This window comes from Zeus faber (assembly GCF_960531495.2).
Source record: "Zeus faber genome assembly, chromosome: 1".
NCBI lineage: Eukaryota > Metazoa > Chordata > Actinopteri > Zeiformes > Zeidae > Zeus > Zeus faber.
The window spans coordinates 22,179,500-22,194,063 of NC_137193.1; the positions used below are offsets into that span (position 1 = coordinate 22,179,500).

Genomic DNA, 14,564 nt, shown 5'->3' on the forward strand with positions numbered 1-14,564 from the left:
ATTTATCCGTATCTTTTAAGTAACTGAGTAAACCATTGTAGGTTGCCGATCCTTGTTTTTATGTATTTATTTATTTTTCAGATGAATCTTCTTTCAAATCATGTTTCTTGAGGTTCCACTGTAAATGTCTGTCTTCTACATAATAGTCCTGTCACAGTGACTGTAGTTTTGTACCCTATCCCTTAAATTATCCAAATGAATTAGACATATATTTTAAGCCATGTTAAATATACATGTTTTTTTTTTTTTATTCCAATGGTCAAAAAAAACAAAACAAGTACTTTGGGTATTAGAATAAATAATGAAATACAGTGAAATAAAGCCTATTGAAATAAATCCCTTGAGCGACGCGCCTCCCCCAAACACTAGGGGCGCTGTAACCCAGCTCCACTCAAAACACCCCGCGGGCTGCAGCAGAAGAAGCGCGGCCGGACGCCGACATCGAGCCGCTCCGCGTCCCTCACCTGCTCGTTTCACTGTTTCCCCGCGATCTGTAATTGTTTCACGGTTCGAATAACAAGGCGTTTCCCCAAAACACTGGCGTCAGCTCCGTTTGTGGTAAGGAGAGCGGAATCCACCCCGTCTCAAGTGCCAGCTTGAATGGGCGGCGCGTCGTTGTTGTTGATGGAGCTGAGCTAGGGCCGCTCGGGCTTGCGTCCGTCCCCGCGGATTTCGTCGACATCTCGTCAACATGCCGCTGGGTTTGAAACCGTGCTGCGCGGTGTGCAAGGCCAACTCCTCGTCCATGTGGAAGAAAGGGAGCCAGGGGGAGATCCTGTGCAACAACTGCACCGGGAAGAGCGGCGTGTGCGGAGCCGCGGGTCCCGCCGTGTCGTCCGTCGCCCAGCAGAGCACCGGGGCTGGGAAACAGGTCGGAACACCCGCTGTCTTACCGCTTGAACTCGGTCTACTCATTCACGGCGACGTGGTTTGTTTTGGGACCGACAGGGTGTCTGCAGGTCTCTGCAAAAGTGCTTAAAATAGTGATAATCATAATTAATACATATATTAAAACGTCTTCAATTACATTTTCGACCAATACGGCAAGCTATTTACTTGACTTCAGATTTAAATTTCAACTTCAGCATCTAATCTGATTTTATTAATTTATCTCACAAACATAATTCGGCCAAGTACATTTTTCTATACAGCGAATTTGACTCGGCAAGGGTTGGGGTTAGGATTAGTGGTACTGTATAATTGTACAGAAGGGTAGCACAAAAGATTTTAAGTCACAAAATGTATACAGTACATTCAAAATGTGTTCTATACACAGGATATATATACATCAAAAACCCTAATTACGTACCTATCCACCTATTGCTACATAATTCTAACCTCTGCCCTGCACCAAATATGTAGTCCTTTCCTGCAATAGGTTATTCAATAACCTATTGTCCCAAGAATTTGCCTAAAATGTAGCTACAAATTGTGCTTTTACAGTGTTCAATTTAACTCTGATACCTGCGGATAACCCTGGACAGAGCTTGTCAAAGGTAAACAGTTAAGAGTATTCAGATGCATTACTGTGGCCTAATATTATTATTGTTGTTGTTGTTTCAAGTCCAAGCAGGAGATTCACAGAAGATCTGCACGGCTGAGGAGCACCAAGTACAAGGCTCCGGCGTCTGAGAAGAAAGTATCGACAAAAGGAAAAGGGAGAAGACACATATTCAAGCTTAAGAATGTAAGTTACATGTTGGATTTTTACCCGGCCGAAAATGATTATATGGAACTTTATCATTCCTGAAGGGAAAAATTGTGTTTTTTGATGTTTTTGTGTGGGGAGTGCTCACTCTTTTGTTTGTGTTTGAAATCCATTGCATATTTCTAACATGATTGATCTCTTCTCCAGCCAATCAAAGCACCAGAATCTGTAGCCACAATCATCACATCGGAATCTGTTTTTCACAAGGTACGGTGAATATTCTCATCATGCCAAACATGCCAGGTGGTTCTTTCCTGTCTTTGCAATCTATGTAAAATAATTTGATTTCAGAAGTTTGTCCTCAGTTGTTTGCATGATGTACAACTGCATTGTTTCAGATGAAATGATAGTGATGAGCCGCCCATTTAGACATGTCTCCTTGTGTCTTCCCCTAGGGTGTGTACTACCAGACAGGAGATGTAATCAAGGTCACAGATGAAGAGGATGGGAAGCCCTATTATGCTCAGATTCGGGGTTTTGTCCAGGACCAGTACTGTGAGAAGAGCGCTGCCCTGACCTGGCTCCTCCCGACACAGGCCAGCCCAAGGGACCAGTTTGATCCAGGGACATACATTGTTGGTCAGCAATAACAATTTCCATTCATCCTTTTGATTTTTTTTTTTCTCCGACCTATTTGAAAAATGCAGGATTAAATGATATATGGACTTATTTCCCAGCTCGGCTTTTACGATAGGAAGTCATAGATAACACTCTATCTGCTGTGTTTTAGGTCCAGAAGATGATTTGCCCAGAAAGATGGAGTACTTAGAGTTTGTGTGCCATGCCCCCTCTGAATACTTCAAGTCTCGGAGCTCACCCTTCCCTACCATTCCAATCCGGCCAGAGAAAGGCTACGTATGGACCCACCTGGGAGTCGGTTCAGCTGTTGCCATGAAGGAATCTGTAGCAGGCAGTAGCTAGCGGGGCCGTCATATGGACTTGTCTGTTCACACGCACACAGACACATGTACATTTGTGTAATATAGCCAAGTAGCCAAGGAGGCTGTTATTTCTCATGTATGAACCTGTAAAGAAGTGAATCCAAATGGCTTGGATTGAAGAGGTGCAAAATGTTGCTGTTGTGGCTATTATATCATAAATTAATTGTGTAAAAGTGTATTTCAATTGTTTGTGTCTATGATTTATTTTCCCCCAAAAATATCTATCAAAGAATAGCGGTATTAGATTAAATGAGGTAGGATACTTTATTGATTTGTTTTGGCTCAGCATGGTGGTTTGCTTTAGCCACAGAACACAATCAAATGATTATTAGACCCAAACAAAAAAGCGCAACAAAAGCGCTTTATGAAATGTGACACAGTAGTCATTTTAAGGTCTTATCGTCTCGGTAGACAGTGAATGGCTGTTGATTTGCAAAGTGAAATTCTAGCTTTATCATGTACCTTCATCAGTAGGTGCAACACAGAGCTCTCCTGATTGCATTTCTTAATCTCGCGTAATACCTCTAGTGGTGCAATGTCGTGGACAATTTCTGGCTCTTATTTAAAACCAGTAAAGTTCCCCTACACCTCCCTCTGCACCACAGCGAGAACAGACCAACAGAGAGTGTGTTTACATGCACTCAATACCCCGGTTAAGCTCAATAGTCGGGTTAAGGTAATAATACAATTAAGCCGTTTACATGGGATAGTCTACGATTAAGTGCCAACTAATCGCCATTTAAAACTTTTAAAAATCATTTTTCAACATTAAATCTAAGAATATATGCATTTAACCATGGAAAATCTTTACCCATCTCAGGTAACAATATCCAATGTTTACTAGGTTTCTGTGCTAAAGGCGGCCTAAAATAGTAACAGGGTTGAGTTTTTAGCATAGAATTAGCAAATATACCAAATGTGGCTCAAACGAAGTTGAGACGACGTGAATTCATGCTGAACATGTGATTTGTGGAATACTCCACAACTCAAGTATTTCACGGGAGTGTTCAGGGCACAATTGAGTGAATATTATGGGCCACGACTAAAATGTAAATGTTTCATAATCCATAATCAATTACTCACAAAAAAAAAAAAAAAACATGTTTCAAGCATGAGATGTGAGATGGACTCAAACAGTAATGCAAAAAAGGTTTGCTTTAGTGGAAGTGGGCTGGGACCGTGTTGTTGATAGTTCTTTATTCATGTTCGAAGCCGTTTATCTGAAACGTACACACGGGTTGTTGTTTAGGACGCTTTACTTAAGTGTAAAAAGACGTTCACCTTAACTTTACGTGTATATTGTACATTTATATCGGTGGGACGCTAATGGCGCCCCAATCGTGGAATCACCCGCCTGCGTTCGGAACCACGCGACGGCGCGCAGACCGGTTGGGTTACTGACCGGAAGTGACGCGGTGCATTCGGAAGCGACCCAAGGGCGCGCAATGGAGGAGGAAGAAGACGCCGCCGCCCGCTACGTGTGTGCGGCTCTTTGCGCCTCGGTGTCGCCTCAGACTGGTGGGAGAGGGTGGTGCTCAGGGAGTCCACGGACGCGGAGTGGAAGGAGGTCTTCCGCGCGTCCTTCGCCAAGCTGTGCGGCGTGATGGGCCGAGCGCTGCGGCCTCAGCAGGTGACCGTACGCGCGCCGCTGCCGCTGGAGATGCGCGTCGCGCTGGCTCTGCACAAACTGGGCGGCTGCGCGGAGTACGGGGTCGTCGCCGAGCGCTTCGGCGTGCACAAGTCCACGGCGAAGAAGTTCGTGTACGCCTTCTGCAGGGGCGTGGTGTCCTCCGTCATCCGCGGCCTGGTGAGGGCGCCGACGCCGGACGAGCGCGCCGCGGCGCGCAGGTTCGAGCGGGCGCACCGCCTCCCGCAGGTGATGGGCTGCGTCGCCCGGACCCACGTCCCCGTGTCGCCGCCCACCGACGGACACGGCGACTTCGTGAACGCGGAAGGCTGGACCTCCCACGTCCTCCAAGCGGTCGTGGACGACGAATATCGGTAGAGTTAAAACGGCATTTCGGTTTGTTGCGTGCGAGTCGACGCAGTCGGATCTGACACGTGATTTCAGCTTTGTTGCACTGCAGAGAGTCGTTTACCGACACTGTGTGCAATGTAGGAAACGCGAATCCCGGATGAAGAATTCTCAACGCGACAATAGCACCAAACGTTGGACATCGTTTAATACGTAAACACGTGGGCTGCAGGACCACCACTGTCTCACCGGTGTGGCTTTGAGTTGAGGTGAGACAGTGAAGTGAAGGGTTATGGGAACTCGTCTTCTTGGTTTCAGGTACTAAACAAAGGTATTAAGGTCCCAATTACACATTTATGTACATGCACAGCAACACGGGGTATTACAATGAGTGGTGTGACACTTGTCAAACCGTCTATACCAAAAGTTAGAATAATAACCTGCAACAGTTTATCTGTGGTCTGACATGCGCATATGAACTTGACTTTTTTTTCAGCCAGAGATTGTGTCACAGCTGATGTTGTTTCATTCGTTGCAGCTTCTGGAATATCAACTGTAAGTTTCCCGGGAGGACACACGATGCCAATGTCCTGAGGCAGTCGACTTTATTTGAGAAGGCACAAGAACTTCCAAAGGTTGCTGTACCCGTTGAACTTTAGTGTGTTTGTAAACACAGTAAAATGCAACTCTTTGCTTTTCGGCACAGTGCTTTCGGAACATTAAGTGCACATAATCATTTTCTGTCCACTGCAAAAAATATGAATTGAAATGTCACAATTGAAATGGAATTCTGACACACACATCTCTTCTGCCACAATCTGTAGAGTCTGAGGGAAATCCAGGGCAAATCTGTCCGCTCTTCCTCCTTGGTGACCCAGCATACCCACTTTTAGACTGGCTCATCAAAGGATACAACCACTCTCCAGGTATTACTGCGGAGCAGGAGTCCTTCAACGTCTACATGAGTTCTGCGAGGACTGCTGTCAAAATAGCTTTTGGGCGTTTAAAGTCACGCTGGAGAGTCCTGTTGAAACATAGCCATTTCCACCATACTTTTACGCCACATGTCGTTGCAACTTGCTGCGCGCTGCACAACTTCTGCGAGAAGGAAAAAGACATTGTCAATCCCATCTGGGTGGAGGAAGCAACAGTTTTGTCTAGAGACTTTCCACAGCCGGGAGTCTGTGAAAATACGACAGCAGACACTGCAGGACAGTCGGTCAGACAGGCTTTAACCGAGTATATGGCTCTGAACTTTCCACTGCTTACAGTAGGTGACATCTGTAAAACGACAGAATCAACTTTCCCTGTAGCCTAGCTTAGTGTCATATGTATATGGTCTACTATTTACCTATTTTCCATGTAACTTTCCATTGTAATTTACGCTGGTCGTTGTCCCAACTCAACTTGTAATAAAAAATGTTTTCTATGTATTTCCTAAAAAAAATATATATATTTTCTAGTTATGGTTATTCACTGGCTACAGTACATCTTATTGTACTTGATGCACAGCTGCAGCAGATAACGGTGAAATATAATAAATGATTATTGAAATTTCTGTATCTTAAGCTGTGATGCAAAATTTCTTTAATATTGAGAAATGGCTTCTAACCAAACCTACATGTTTTTTGACTTGAATGGCACTGACTTATCAGAGTGTGGGGTAGTGAGGGGCAGAAATGAAATCAACGACTGATTGCTTTAAGTGTCATGCCTCTCGCAGGTTTAAGAAGTTGTGCTTCATTTTTATATGCCACATATGGCATTTGCTGATTGATGATAGAGCCTGTTCTTTACTGTTTTGTAATTGATGACGATTCAAATAGATTGGCGTGTGTAAGTTTAGAGCACTAGAGGGAGCCAATGAGCAACCGTCACAACTCCTTTTAAATATATTTATTTAGGCGATATTTGAACTCAAACGGCACATTTCAAAGTATTACATGTAAAATGTGGGGGGAAAAAGTCGACCGTCTTCAAACTACACTCCCCAATCTAGACATGCAGCATAGTGGAACGATTTCTGTCGTCCGTTATTTAAAAGATGATTTATCTTCTTACTTCTTACCGAACTACTAATAATATAATCATAGTGCTCTATTCTCTACTCAGCTGTCAAGCAGTGAATAATACAATCACAAACTGTGAAGACCCGTTGTCATGACGACGTCAATTCATTTTCCATGTAACGCCATACCCCAGTTCAGCCGCAGGGTGGCGCCGTTTCACATTTGCAATACGGCCCCGCACGTCCAGCCGCTTCAACTCTGCAGCGAAACATTGTTTCGCACAAAGACTGGAATCTAGACAAGCTCCATCCTTTACAGCCCCGGTGTCTTTGCATAGCTGTGGTGTCTCATTTGTACAGAAATGGGTACAACACCGTCTATAGAGTATCTTTTATATCATAATGCTCTTTATTGGTGCGGGTTGGAAACTATGATCTTCTCCTGATCGAGCGTGAGGAAACCAGCGGAATATGGGCAAACTCCAGTCCAAAAATGGTGAGGTTTTGTTTGTTTTTCCACAGTGCAAACGTATAATTTATGTTAAAAGTCATAATAATCACTTTCTCTCCTTGTTCATGTTTGTTTGAATAGCATTTAAACGCAGAGAGAGTCCAGAAGGTGAGACTATACTGTACTTTACATCTTAAACAAACACATTTTTATATATATATATATTTTTGTGTGTGTGTATATATACTGTATATATATATATATATATATATATAGTATATGTATGTATAGATATATATATATGTCTAAGTATATACTGTATATGCGCCTGTATATATGTGTGTACATACAGTATGTGTATGTATACATATATGTGTTGAAGAGAAATATCTAGTTTTTAAATGTGTGAATGTTGTGAAATTCACCAGGAATTATTTACATGTAATAAATAATATATTGAATAACTATTATTAATTAATATTTTTATTAAAAGTAACTGCATTCATTTATCCTCTGTTTTTCTACAGGTGGTAGTTTTGTTGCAAACGTGCCCACCTGTCAGAGGGAGCTGGAGAGTACAGGCCCTACTCGCAAAGCCAAACTGAAGCAGGTAGATTTGATGCGTTTTTAGGAATTTGTCTGGTTTTAGCAGTGTCGTTACATGGCGTTTATTGGTTGTATTGTCATTGTGTAGTTTTCCATAGCATCAAAATTAGCAAATTAGCAAATTATAATGTTCCTAGTCTTTAGACGATGTGTAACTATAACTGTGGTGTATCTATATGTAAAGGCTGTCATGGATCGGTTAGGGTTGGAAAATCTTAAAGATAGAAGTGGTAGCTGATAAAAAAAAAAAAAAAATCTCACAATATATAGCAGGTTGATATATTGGTCAAAACTTAAAAGACCTGTGGATAATGCAGTCCAACACTTTTCTTTTCAGCTCATGAGAGTGGCAAAATAAAATAAAACCGGCGAAGATCTGTTCCAATAATACGATTTTATAAAGAAATACAAAAAATTTGAACAAACTCCCATCTGCTCGGTTTGGAGATGGAACCCCTGACGGACCAGCCCACCTTCCTCCACACCTCGGCAAAGCAAGCTCTCCCCCAGCCAAAGCAATTACGGGATGAACAGTATAAGCTCACATCTAGGAGACTTGAAAGGTGTTTGGAGAGGTGGAGTGTGTGTGTGTGTGTGTGTGTGTGTGTGTGTTTTTTTCCCCCTCCTCCCTTCCTCCATGTTCTTAAAGAAGCTGCCGTCTTCTTATGTGATGTGCGATGTGGCCGTCCCCCTCAGAACAGCGGGCTCTTTGAGAGCGTATTCCCCGCCGTGACAGAAATCTCCACACATCTGGTACTGCTTTCCTGCTCCGGTGGCAGACAGACTGGGTTTTTGGGGGTGAGGAGGGTGAGGGTTGGAGAGGTGTCGCTGGTGGGGGATGAAGTGCAGAAGGGGTGTGGGCGTTTGGTGGAGCAAATAACCAAATCACATGTGGGCTATTACTGTTAACGACACAGTCATGTCTGAGGGAAAACCACCCTATCCCTATACAGAAGTAACTGTGGTGTACAGTGTGCTCCTATGTGTCTAACCAGTAACCATCCCATGTCCTAAATATTTAAAGCATTTCAAAGTAATTAATTTCCATCCACCCCTGCACCTTGTATTCGTTCATTTCTATTCAACTGGAGTTCTCATTCACGCGTTGAGATTTGGTGTCGTTTCCCGCTAGTTCCAGCGTCTGGGGTTTTGCTGTTTTGTGGTCTCTGAAGGGCCAGGAGCGCTGACGCTATTGAGCTCTATATGGAATTTTTCATGCCCTACAATTAGGGAGAAGAAAAAAAAGGGGGGGGGGGGGCAAACTGTTCCAAGTCATTTTAAAGGCGCGTGGTGGAGCTTTCTGCTCATTAATGGCACAGTTGTTTCTGTGACTCCGGTTAAACAATTAGATGTCTTGTGCCGCAGTGCTCACATGACATCTGGAGAGTTAGTCGACGCGCTGAGCCTCAAAACGCTCAGTGGGGAACCTCTGGACTACATACGTCTTACTTGCGTAAGACGTATGTGCGGTCACACACACATTCGTACATCGATGGCTGCTTAGGGGGTTAAGGGTCTGGCTCAAGGACATTTCACACCGGGAGGAGCTGGGGGATCAAACCAGCAACCATCCCAACACTCGATGACCCACTCTACCCCCTGATCTTGTCCGTGTAGAAGAAGGCATTGTTACATGAGTCTATACAGTATCATTTATCCTGACAGCGAGTGGGAGTTGGTTATTCGTGCGGTGATGGTTGAGGCATTTATCCTTTTAAAACGACTTATTGATTTGTTTGGATAATCAACACAAGGCAGCAAGACAATGTTATTCCCGCGTTACTACGCAACAATCGAAGACTACCTTAAGACTAAGAGCTTAGAACAATTAATCCAAATATTTACATAAATAGTATGGTATCCATGTCAACATCAGCACCCTGCGGATGAATAACGTGCGTGCGTGTGCGTGCGTGCGCATGCGAGAGTTTCTGCAAGGGAGTGTTGGAGCCACAGGGACAGAGCGAGAGAGAGAGAGAGAGAGAGAGAGAGAGAGAGACCGAACAGAAGAAGTGAGAAGATGGACCGTGGGATCTCAGAGCTCCATCGAGCTTCGTTTTCCCACCACCACGTCCTGCAGGCTCAGTAACGGTCACGCAGTTGGCAACATCCCATCACTAGAAACCCTTGCTGGCACGAAACGCACAGTTTGTTTCTGTCGATCGAGGGAAACGACAAACTAGCAGAAGGAGTAATGTCCCGAGACCCGATATGAGCTTTGTACATCGGTCTGGAAATAGACATGTGTTGTCGTTTTTCTTTCTTGACTGAATTCCCCCGGCCCCAGCAGTCATTGGGCCTGCAACACTTCCTCACCCCTTTCCTCCCCAAAAAATCACTCCCATCTGGATATATGCGTGAGCTATAGGAGCACAATTCTTTTGCTTGGAATAACAACTGCTCATTGGTTACTTGTTCTTCAGCTTTTTGTGGCTACATTTCCTGACACGGGAAATAAATGCCAGCTGAACATATGGATCAGCTGGTTGTATGTATATAGTTTTAGCCACTGCTTTATCCCACTGTTCCTATATCCTGTTTAACTATCTGTAAATTTGGTCCCTTTAGTATTGCGGAAGTTTCATAAATAATATCAACCCCCGTAAAAACAACAAAAAAAACCCACTATCATTAACATTGGAAATTGTGGCGTAAGCTTTACATGCGTACAAAAAGAAGTCCCCTGGAAGAAATGGCGTCTCAATTAAAAAGAGAGATTCCTTTCCACGTGAACTGAAGCTCTTGTCGAAAAATAGATATCTCAAAAAGGTTTCAGAGAGAATTAGGCTGGACTAGTGGAGAGCTGGCAATAAGATGATCACCATGACAGCAAACCTTCACCGAGTCCTCTGAGCCATGTCGCCCTTCTCTCAGAGAAATAAGCTGTTTCCCCCGAGTCTGCAGTTCCTCCGTGCTTAACCTCCACCCCGACATGGAACCAGGCTACCTGTCCAGGTACTGTGTTGTCTGGACAACAGCACAGGGCTCCCAAACAAAGGGAGTCACTGTTCTTGCCACGAGAGGGTGGGAAGAAGGGGAGCGAGGAGAGAGGAGTGGGCCACGGACAAGTAAAGGAGGGGGGAGGCCACCGGATGCTGGTGACACTTTGGCTGAGGCAGGAAACGTATCTCCATAGACAGGCACACGTCAGTGCGCGCACACACACACACACACACACACACACACACACACACTGCTACCCCACATCAAAGCCTCCAAGCAGGCCAAGCGTGGCCAGCTGATAGAGGAGAGGGGTGGGAGGGGTTTGTTTACGCTTTTTGGTACACACGAAAATTCCTGAGAGTTTATGGTGGAAACTCCAGTTGGAAAAAATGTAGGGATTAAAACAGAGATGGAAATAATTGACGACAGACTGCTCGACTCCCGTGGTTACTTCTCCAGTGGCGTCGACACCGATCAGCAACAGCAGTTAAACCATCAGCCATCATCACCCACCAAAACGATTACAACGACGCACGTTCTGGCGCGGTTTCCTAGAGCTGCATCATTAAACAATACGCTTATTATCTCGCCGGCAAACACACACAGTTCCCCCCCATGTGGCTGTTTGTCTTGAATGTCTGTGTGACAGCTTCAAACATTTTTTTTTTTTTTTTTTTTTATAAAGCAAAAATAATCATGCGTCATTAGTTATCACATGGTCCATAAAAAGCACTTAACAGCTTTCTTTTCCAAGCCCTATCTCTAATTTTCCCATGCCTTTTCTTTCCTCAGGAGTTGTGTAGAGAATTGAAGGAAGCCGCCCAACCTGAGCCTGACTGCCACCTTGAGGGTAAGAAGAGAATTATATACATCACATTCATCATCATTCTGGAGCTTAATCTGCAATGAACCACACACTTGAATAATATTATCGTCCTAAAATCATTGTAAAAAAATATTTTTGGGGGCCAAAAATCTGAGTTGGGAGGCCCTGGACAAACAGGCCTGACTGGGAAAACTTCTCCCTGAAAGCTGGCATGGCCTAACCAGAGGTAGAATTTTGTGACCTAGTTCATCGCAGCCTTTACACAGTCTGTACATGTCTTGTAGTAACTTTGCCCCCAGAGACGACGTCTGACAGGGAGCACAGATGCCATCTCGTGGCCAAAAAACAGAACAAGAAGTGGAGCGGCCGCGCTTGTGTGAGTGCAATTCCACCCCGACTCCACTACACCTGATCTGGTGAGAAATGTAAACTCCATAATTACTCAGGGAATGAAATGAGAGTTCATTTGCATATGGTCAATCATCAAACTATTTGGTTTGATTCATTTTGCTGTACATAGTAAAACACAGTGTACCTAATAACAAACAATAGAAACCGCGCAATTGCAAAATTTGGTTTTAATGGGTTTTCTAGGACTCTCACAGGTTACCATAATAAACACTTAAATAGCCATGGAAACATTCAAGAGTGTGTGTGTGTGTGTGTGTGTGTGTGTGTGTGTGTGTGTGTGTGTGTGTGTGTGTGGGTCTGTGTGTGTGTGTGTGTGTGTGTGTGTGTGTGTGTGTGTGTGCGCGCGTGTATGTGTATGTGTGTGTGTGTGTGTGTGTGTGTGTCTGTGTATATGTGTATATACAGTATATATGTGTGTATATGTGTGTATATGTGTATATACAGTATATCACCTGTATATATATATATATATATGTTTATTTCTTTGGCTATTTAATTTTTACAAAACTTGGAATACACTTGCGTTTGTGTTTTGTGGATCCACAGGACACAGAATGTAACGTGACGCAGGAGTGGCTGTGCACACTCTACAACTTTGACAATAGTGGCAAGGTCACGAAGGAGGTAGAACTACTCATAACGCAGGATTATATTTGAAAATAAGGTCATTCGATTTAGTGGACAGTGTTTGTGTTTGAACGTGTGTGTGTGTGTGTGTTCTGCAGGACATGTCCAGTCTCATGCACTCCATCCATGAGGTGGTGGAGGCTTCGGTCAAGCAGCCGATCGATCCCACCTCTGCTCTGAGGGTCAAACTAGTTTTAACTCCGTCAGCCGCACCAGAGGAGATCTCGCAACCAGGTAGCGATTTTCAACATAATATGGAGCTGAGGCCTTTGTAAGATCCAGAATTTGAGATTTTTTTCCCCCATTCAATTCAATTGAATGAGACCAGGATTTTGATTTAGAATATGAATTGGAAAAGCACAAGTAGGATTTTATTATATTTGTCAATGCCAATGAGCGATAGTCCCCCAACATTCACCCCTCAATCTTGGAAGAACATGCTGTACATTCCTTCCGCCCCACACCTTATTTAATAAACATTAATTATTCATTTCCACCGTGACTGTTGTCTGAAGTTCAATTTCTTATTACCACTGTGCACAATATTTGAATGTGGTAAGACACAAGCATTTTCTCCTCAGCTGCATAATGTTCCCCACTCCCATGTAGCAGCAGATAGTGAGCAGTGTGTTTTCCAGAGGCCCCACAGCGCAGACAGGAGTCCTTACTGTGTGGACGAAAACGAAGAGCGTAGGAACCACTACCTTGATCTGGCTGGCATCGAAAACTACGCCTCCAAGTTTGACAACACAGGTACATAAACCCCTCTTTTACGAGAGCTTTGCAATTGGTGGTTCATTGTTTCGTTTTGTTTTTACACCAAAAAGAAGTGTATCGCAGCACCAAATTAAACAAAGCTGCCAAATATTGAAGAGTTTACATTAACGAATGCATTATTTTATTCCACCTGCTCCAGAGTGCTCAGGACCAGGCTCGGAACCCAGACGGGACGCAGGCTCGGCTCTACATCGCCACCGCATGGCCGTTAGGGAGAACTGCGGCACCGCTGATCCCCAGAGACACAGCTCTGTCCTACATTCCTTCAGGAGCAAACCCAAATGGGTGGGGGAAGACAGGAATGGAGGAGGAGTAAAGACGGCCAGGTTTCACGGTCACCACCCTACGTCCACGTGCCATCCCAGCCAGCCGCCCCTCCAGGGCCATGCCCCCCTGCTCCGTAGCCACAGCAAGAGGCTTCGCTCCAGGGTGCAGGACGCCGCCTCCCCCTCCAGACCTCCGTGTTCCCACGCTCAGCCAGGCGGAGAGCGGCGCACACCCCCCGGCCTTCCAACCTCTTGTGTGCCCAGGGCCACGTCAGCCCACAGGCACGAACACCACCACCAACACGAGCACCATCACCATCATCATCATCACCACTACTATTCGTCATGACTGTAGCTGAACCCCTCGCGAGGGACCTCTGTGTGAAATCTGTGTCGGTTCCTGAACCATCTCCTTTATTTTGTGCAGAGACTACATTCAACACGGTGTCATCGGGGACAGGACTGTTATAAATTATAAACAGGATATTAACACATCTATTATTAAAGGATTGACCTACTCTACATCCTAGTAGGTTGCATGCCATTTGAATACCATTTTTTCAATACCATAATACCATATCGCCCATTGGACTGACAATTTCTCTCAGGTGTGTACAAATGACCACTTTGGTTATGATAATAAGAATGACATTTCTTATGAGTAGCCTGTATTATTTTGCAATGTCTTTCATATTTCCTTTATAGATTACCCTAATAGTACAATAGTTCCTTACTAAGGAATATTAATTGTTTTTTATGTTGGAAAAAACAACGTAGTGTATACAATTATTTGAACAAAATAAAGACATTTGACTTCATGCGGTCCTTTTTCCTCATAGTATTTCACTTATATCTGAGAAGGATGACTGCAAAAATGTAACAATCATTCAACCTCGCCTAGAGCAAATTAGCCAAATTTTAACTTCTTATTTCTATGCTCATAACCAAATGCAGAATGAAGATCTATGGCAGTGTCATCTTTATTTACAATTGGGAACAACTGTTAACAACACAATGTCGCCTTT

The 14,564-nt window shown here is 44.0% G+C and overlaps 3 protein-coding genes across 3 annotated transcripts; all 3 read left to right on the plus strand.

The window, feature by feature from the left end:
* Positions 1-432: 432 nt before the first annotated feature.
* On the plus strand, positions 433-2,768 carry gatad1 (GATA zinc finger domain containing 1). Its single transcript, XM_080001032.1, has 5 exons — positions 433-871; positions 1,565-1,687; positions 1,856-1,915; positions 2,104-2,287; positions 2,439-2,768. Exons 1-5 carry the CDS (start codon positions 692-694, stop codon positions 2,627-2,629), a joined length of 738 nt encoding a protein of 245 aa, XP_079857158.1. The 5' UTR covers positions 433-691; the 3' UTR covers positions 2,630-2,768.
* Positions 2,769-4,089: 1,321 nt separating this feature from the next.
* LOC307230607 (uncharacterized protein) lies at positions 4,090-6,035 on the plus strand. The gene is made up of 3 exons (XM_080001043.1): positions 4,090-4,650; positions 5,163-5,259; positions 5,449-6,035. The coding sequence occupies exons 1-3, from the start codon at positions 4,253-4,255 to the stop codon at positions 5,515-5,517; spliced, it is 564 nt and encodes a 187-aa protein (XP_079857169.1). The 5' UTR covers positions 4,090-4,252; the 3' UTR covers positions 5,518-6,035.
* Positions 6,036-7,012: 977 nt separating this feature from the next.
* On the plus strand, positions 7,013-14,388 carry LOC307230243 (protein naked cuticle homolog 2). The gene is made up of 9 exons (XM_080000479.1): positions 7,013-7,128; positions 7,225-7,251; positions 7,611-7,693; positions 11,425-11,482; positions 11,743-11,834; positions 12,416-12,493; positions 12,595-12,730; positions 13,106-13,249; positions 13,413-14,388. Exons 1-9 carry the CDS (start codon positions 7,104-7,106, stop codon positions 13,886-13,888), a joined length of 1,119 nt encoding a protein of 372 aa, XP_079856605.1. The 5' UTR covers positions 7,013-7,103; the 3' UTR covers positions 13,889-14,388.
* The last annotated feature ends 176 nt before the right edge of the window (positions 14,389-14,564 follow it).

Excerpts from the sequence above, each read along its gene's own strand:
- gatad1 (XM_080001032.1), top strand. The coding sequence starts at position 692 with ATGCCGCTGGGTTTGAAACCGTGCTGCGCGGTGTGCAAGGCCAACTCC. Across the intron at positions 1,688-1,855 it reads ACATATTCAAGCTTAAGAAT|CCAATCAAAGCACCAGAATC; the intron begins GTAAGTTACATG and ends TCTCTTCTCCAG. Across the intron at positions 1,916-2,103 it reads CGGAATCTGTTTTTCACAAG|GGTGTGTACTACCAGACAGG; the intron begins GTACGGTGAATA and ends GTCTTCCCCTAG.
- LOC307230607 (XM_080001043.1), top strand. The coding sequence starts at position 4,253 with ATGGGCCGAGCGCTGCGGCCTCAGCAGGTGACCGTACGCGCGCCGCTG. Across the intron at positions 4,651-5,162 it reads GTCGTGGACGACGAATATCG|CTTCTGGAATATCAACTGTA; the intron begins GTAGAGTTAAAA and ends CATTCGTTGCAG. Across the intron at positions 5,260-5,448 it reads AGGCACAAGAACTTCCAAAG|AGTCTGAGGGAAATCCAGGG; the intron begins GTTGCTGTACCC and ends CACAATCTGTAG.
- LOC307230243 (XM_080000479.1), top strand. The coding sequence starts at position 7,104 with ATGGGCAAACTCCAGTCCAAAAATG. Across the intron at positions 11,835-12,415 it reads AGTGGAGCGGCCGCGCTTGT|GACACAGAATGTAACGTGAC; the intron begins GTGAGTGCAATT and ends GTGGATCCACAG. Across the intron at positions 13,250-13,412 it reads CTCCAAGTTTGACAACACAG|AGTGCTCAGGACCAGGCTCG; the intron begins GTACATAAACCC and ends CACCTGCTCCAG.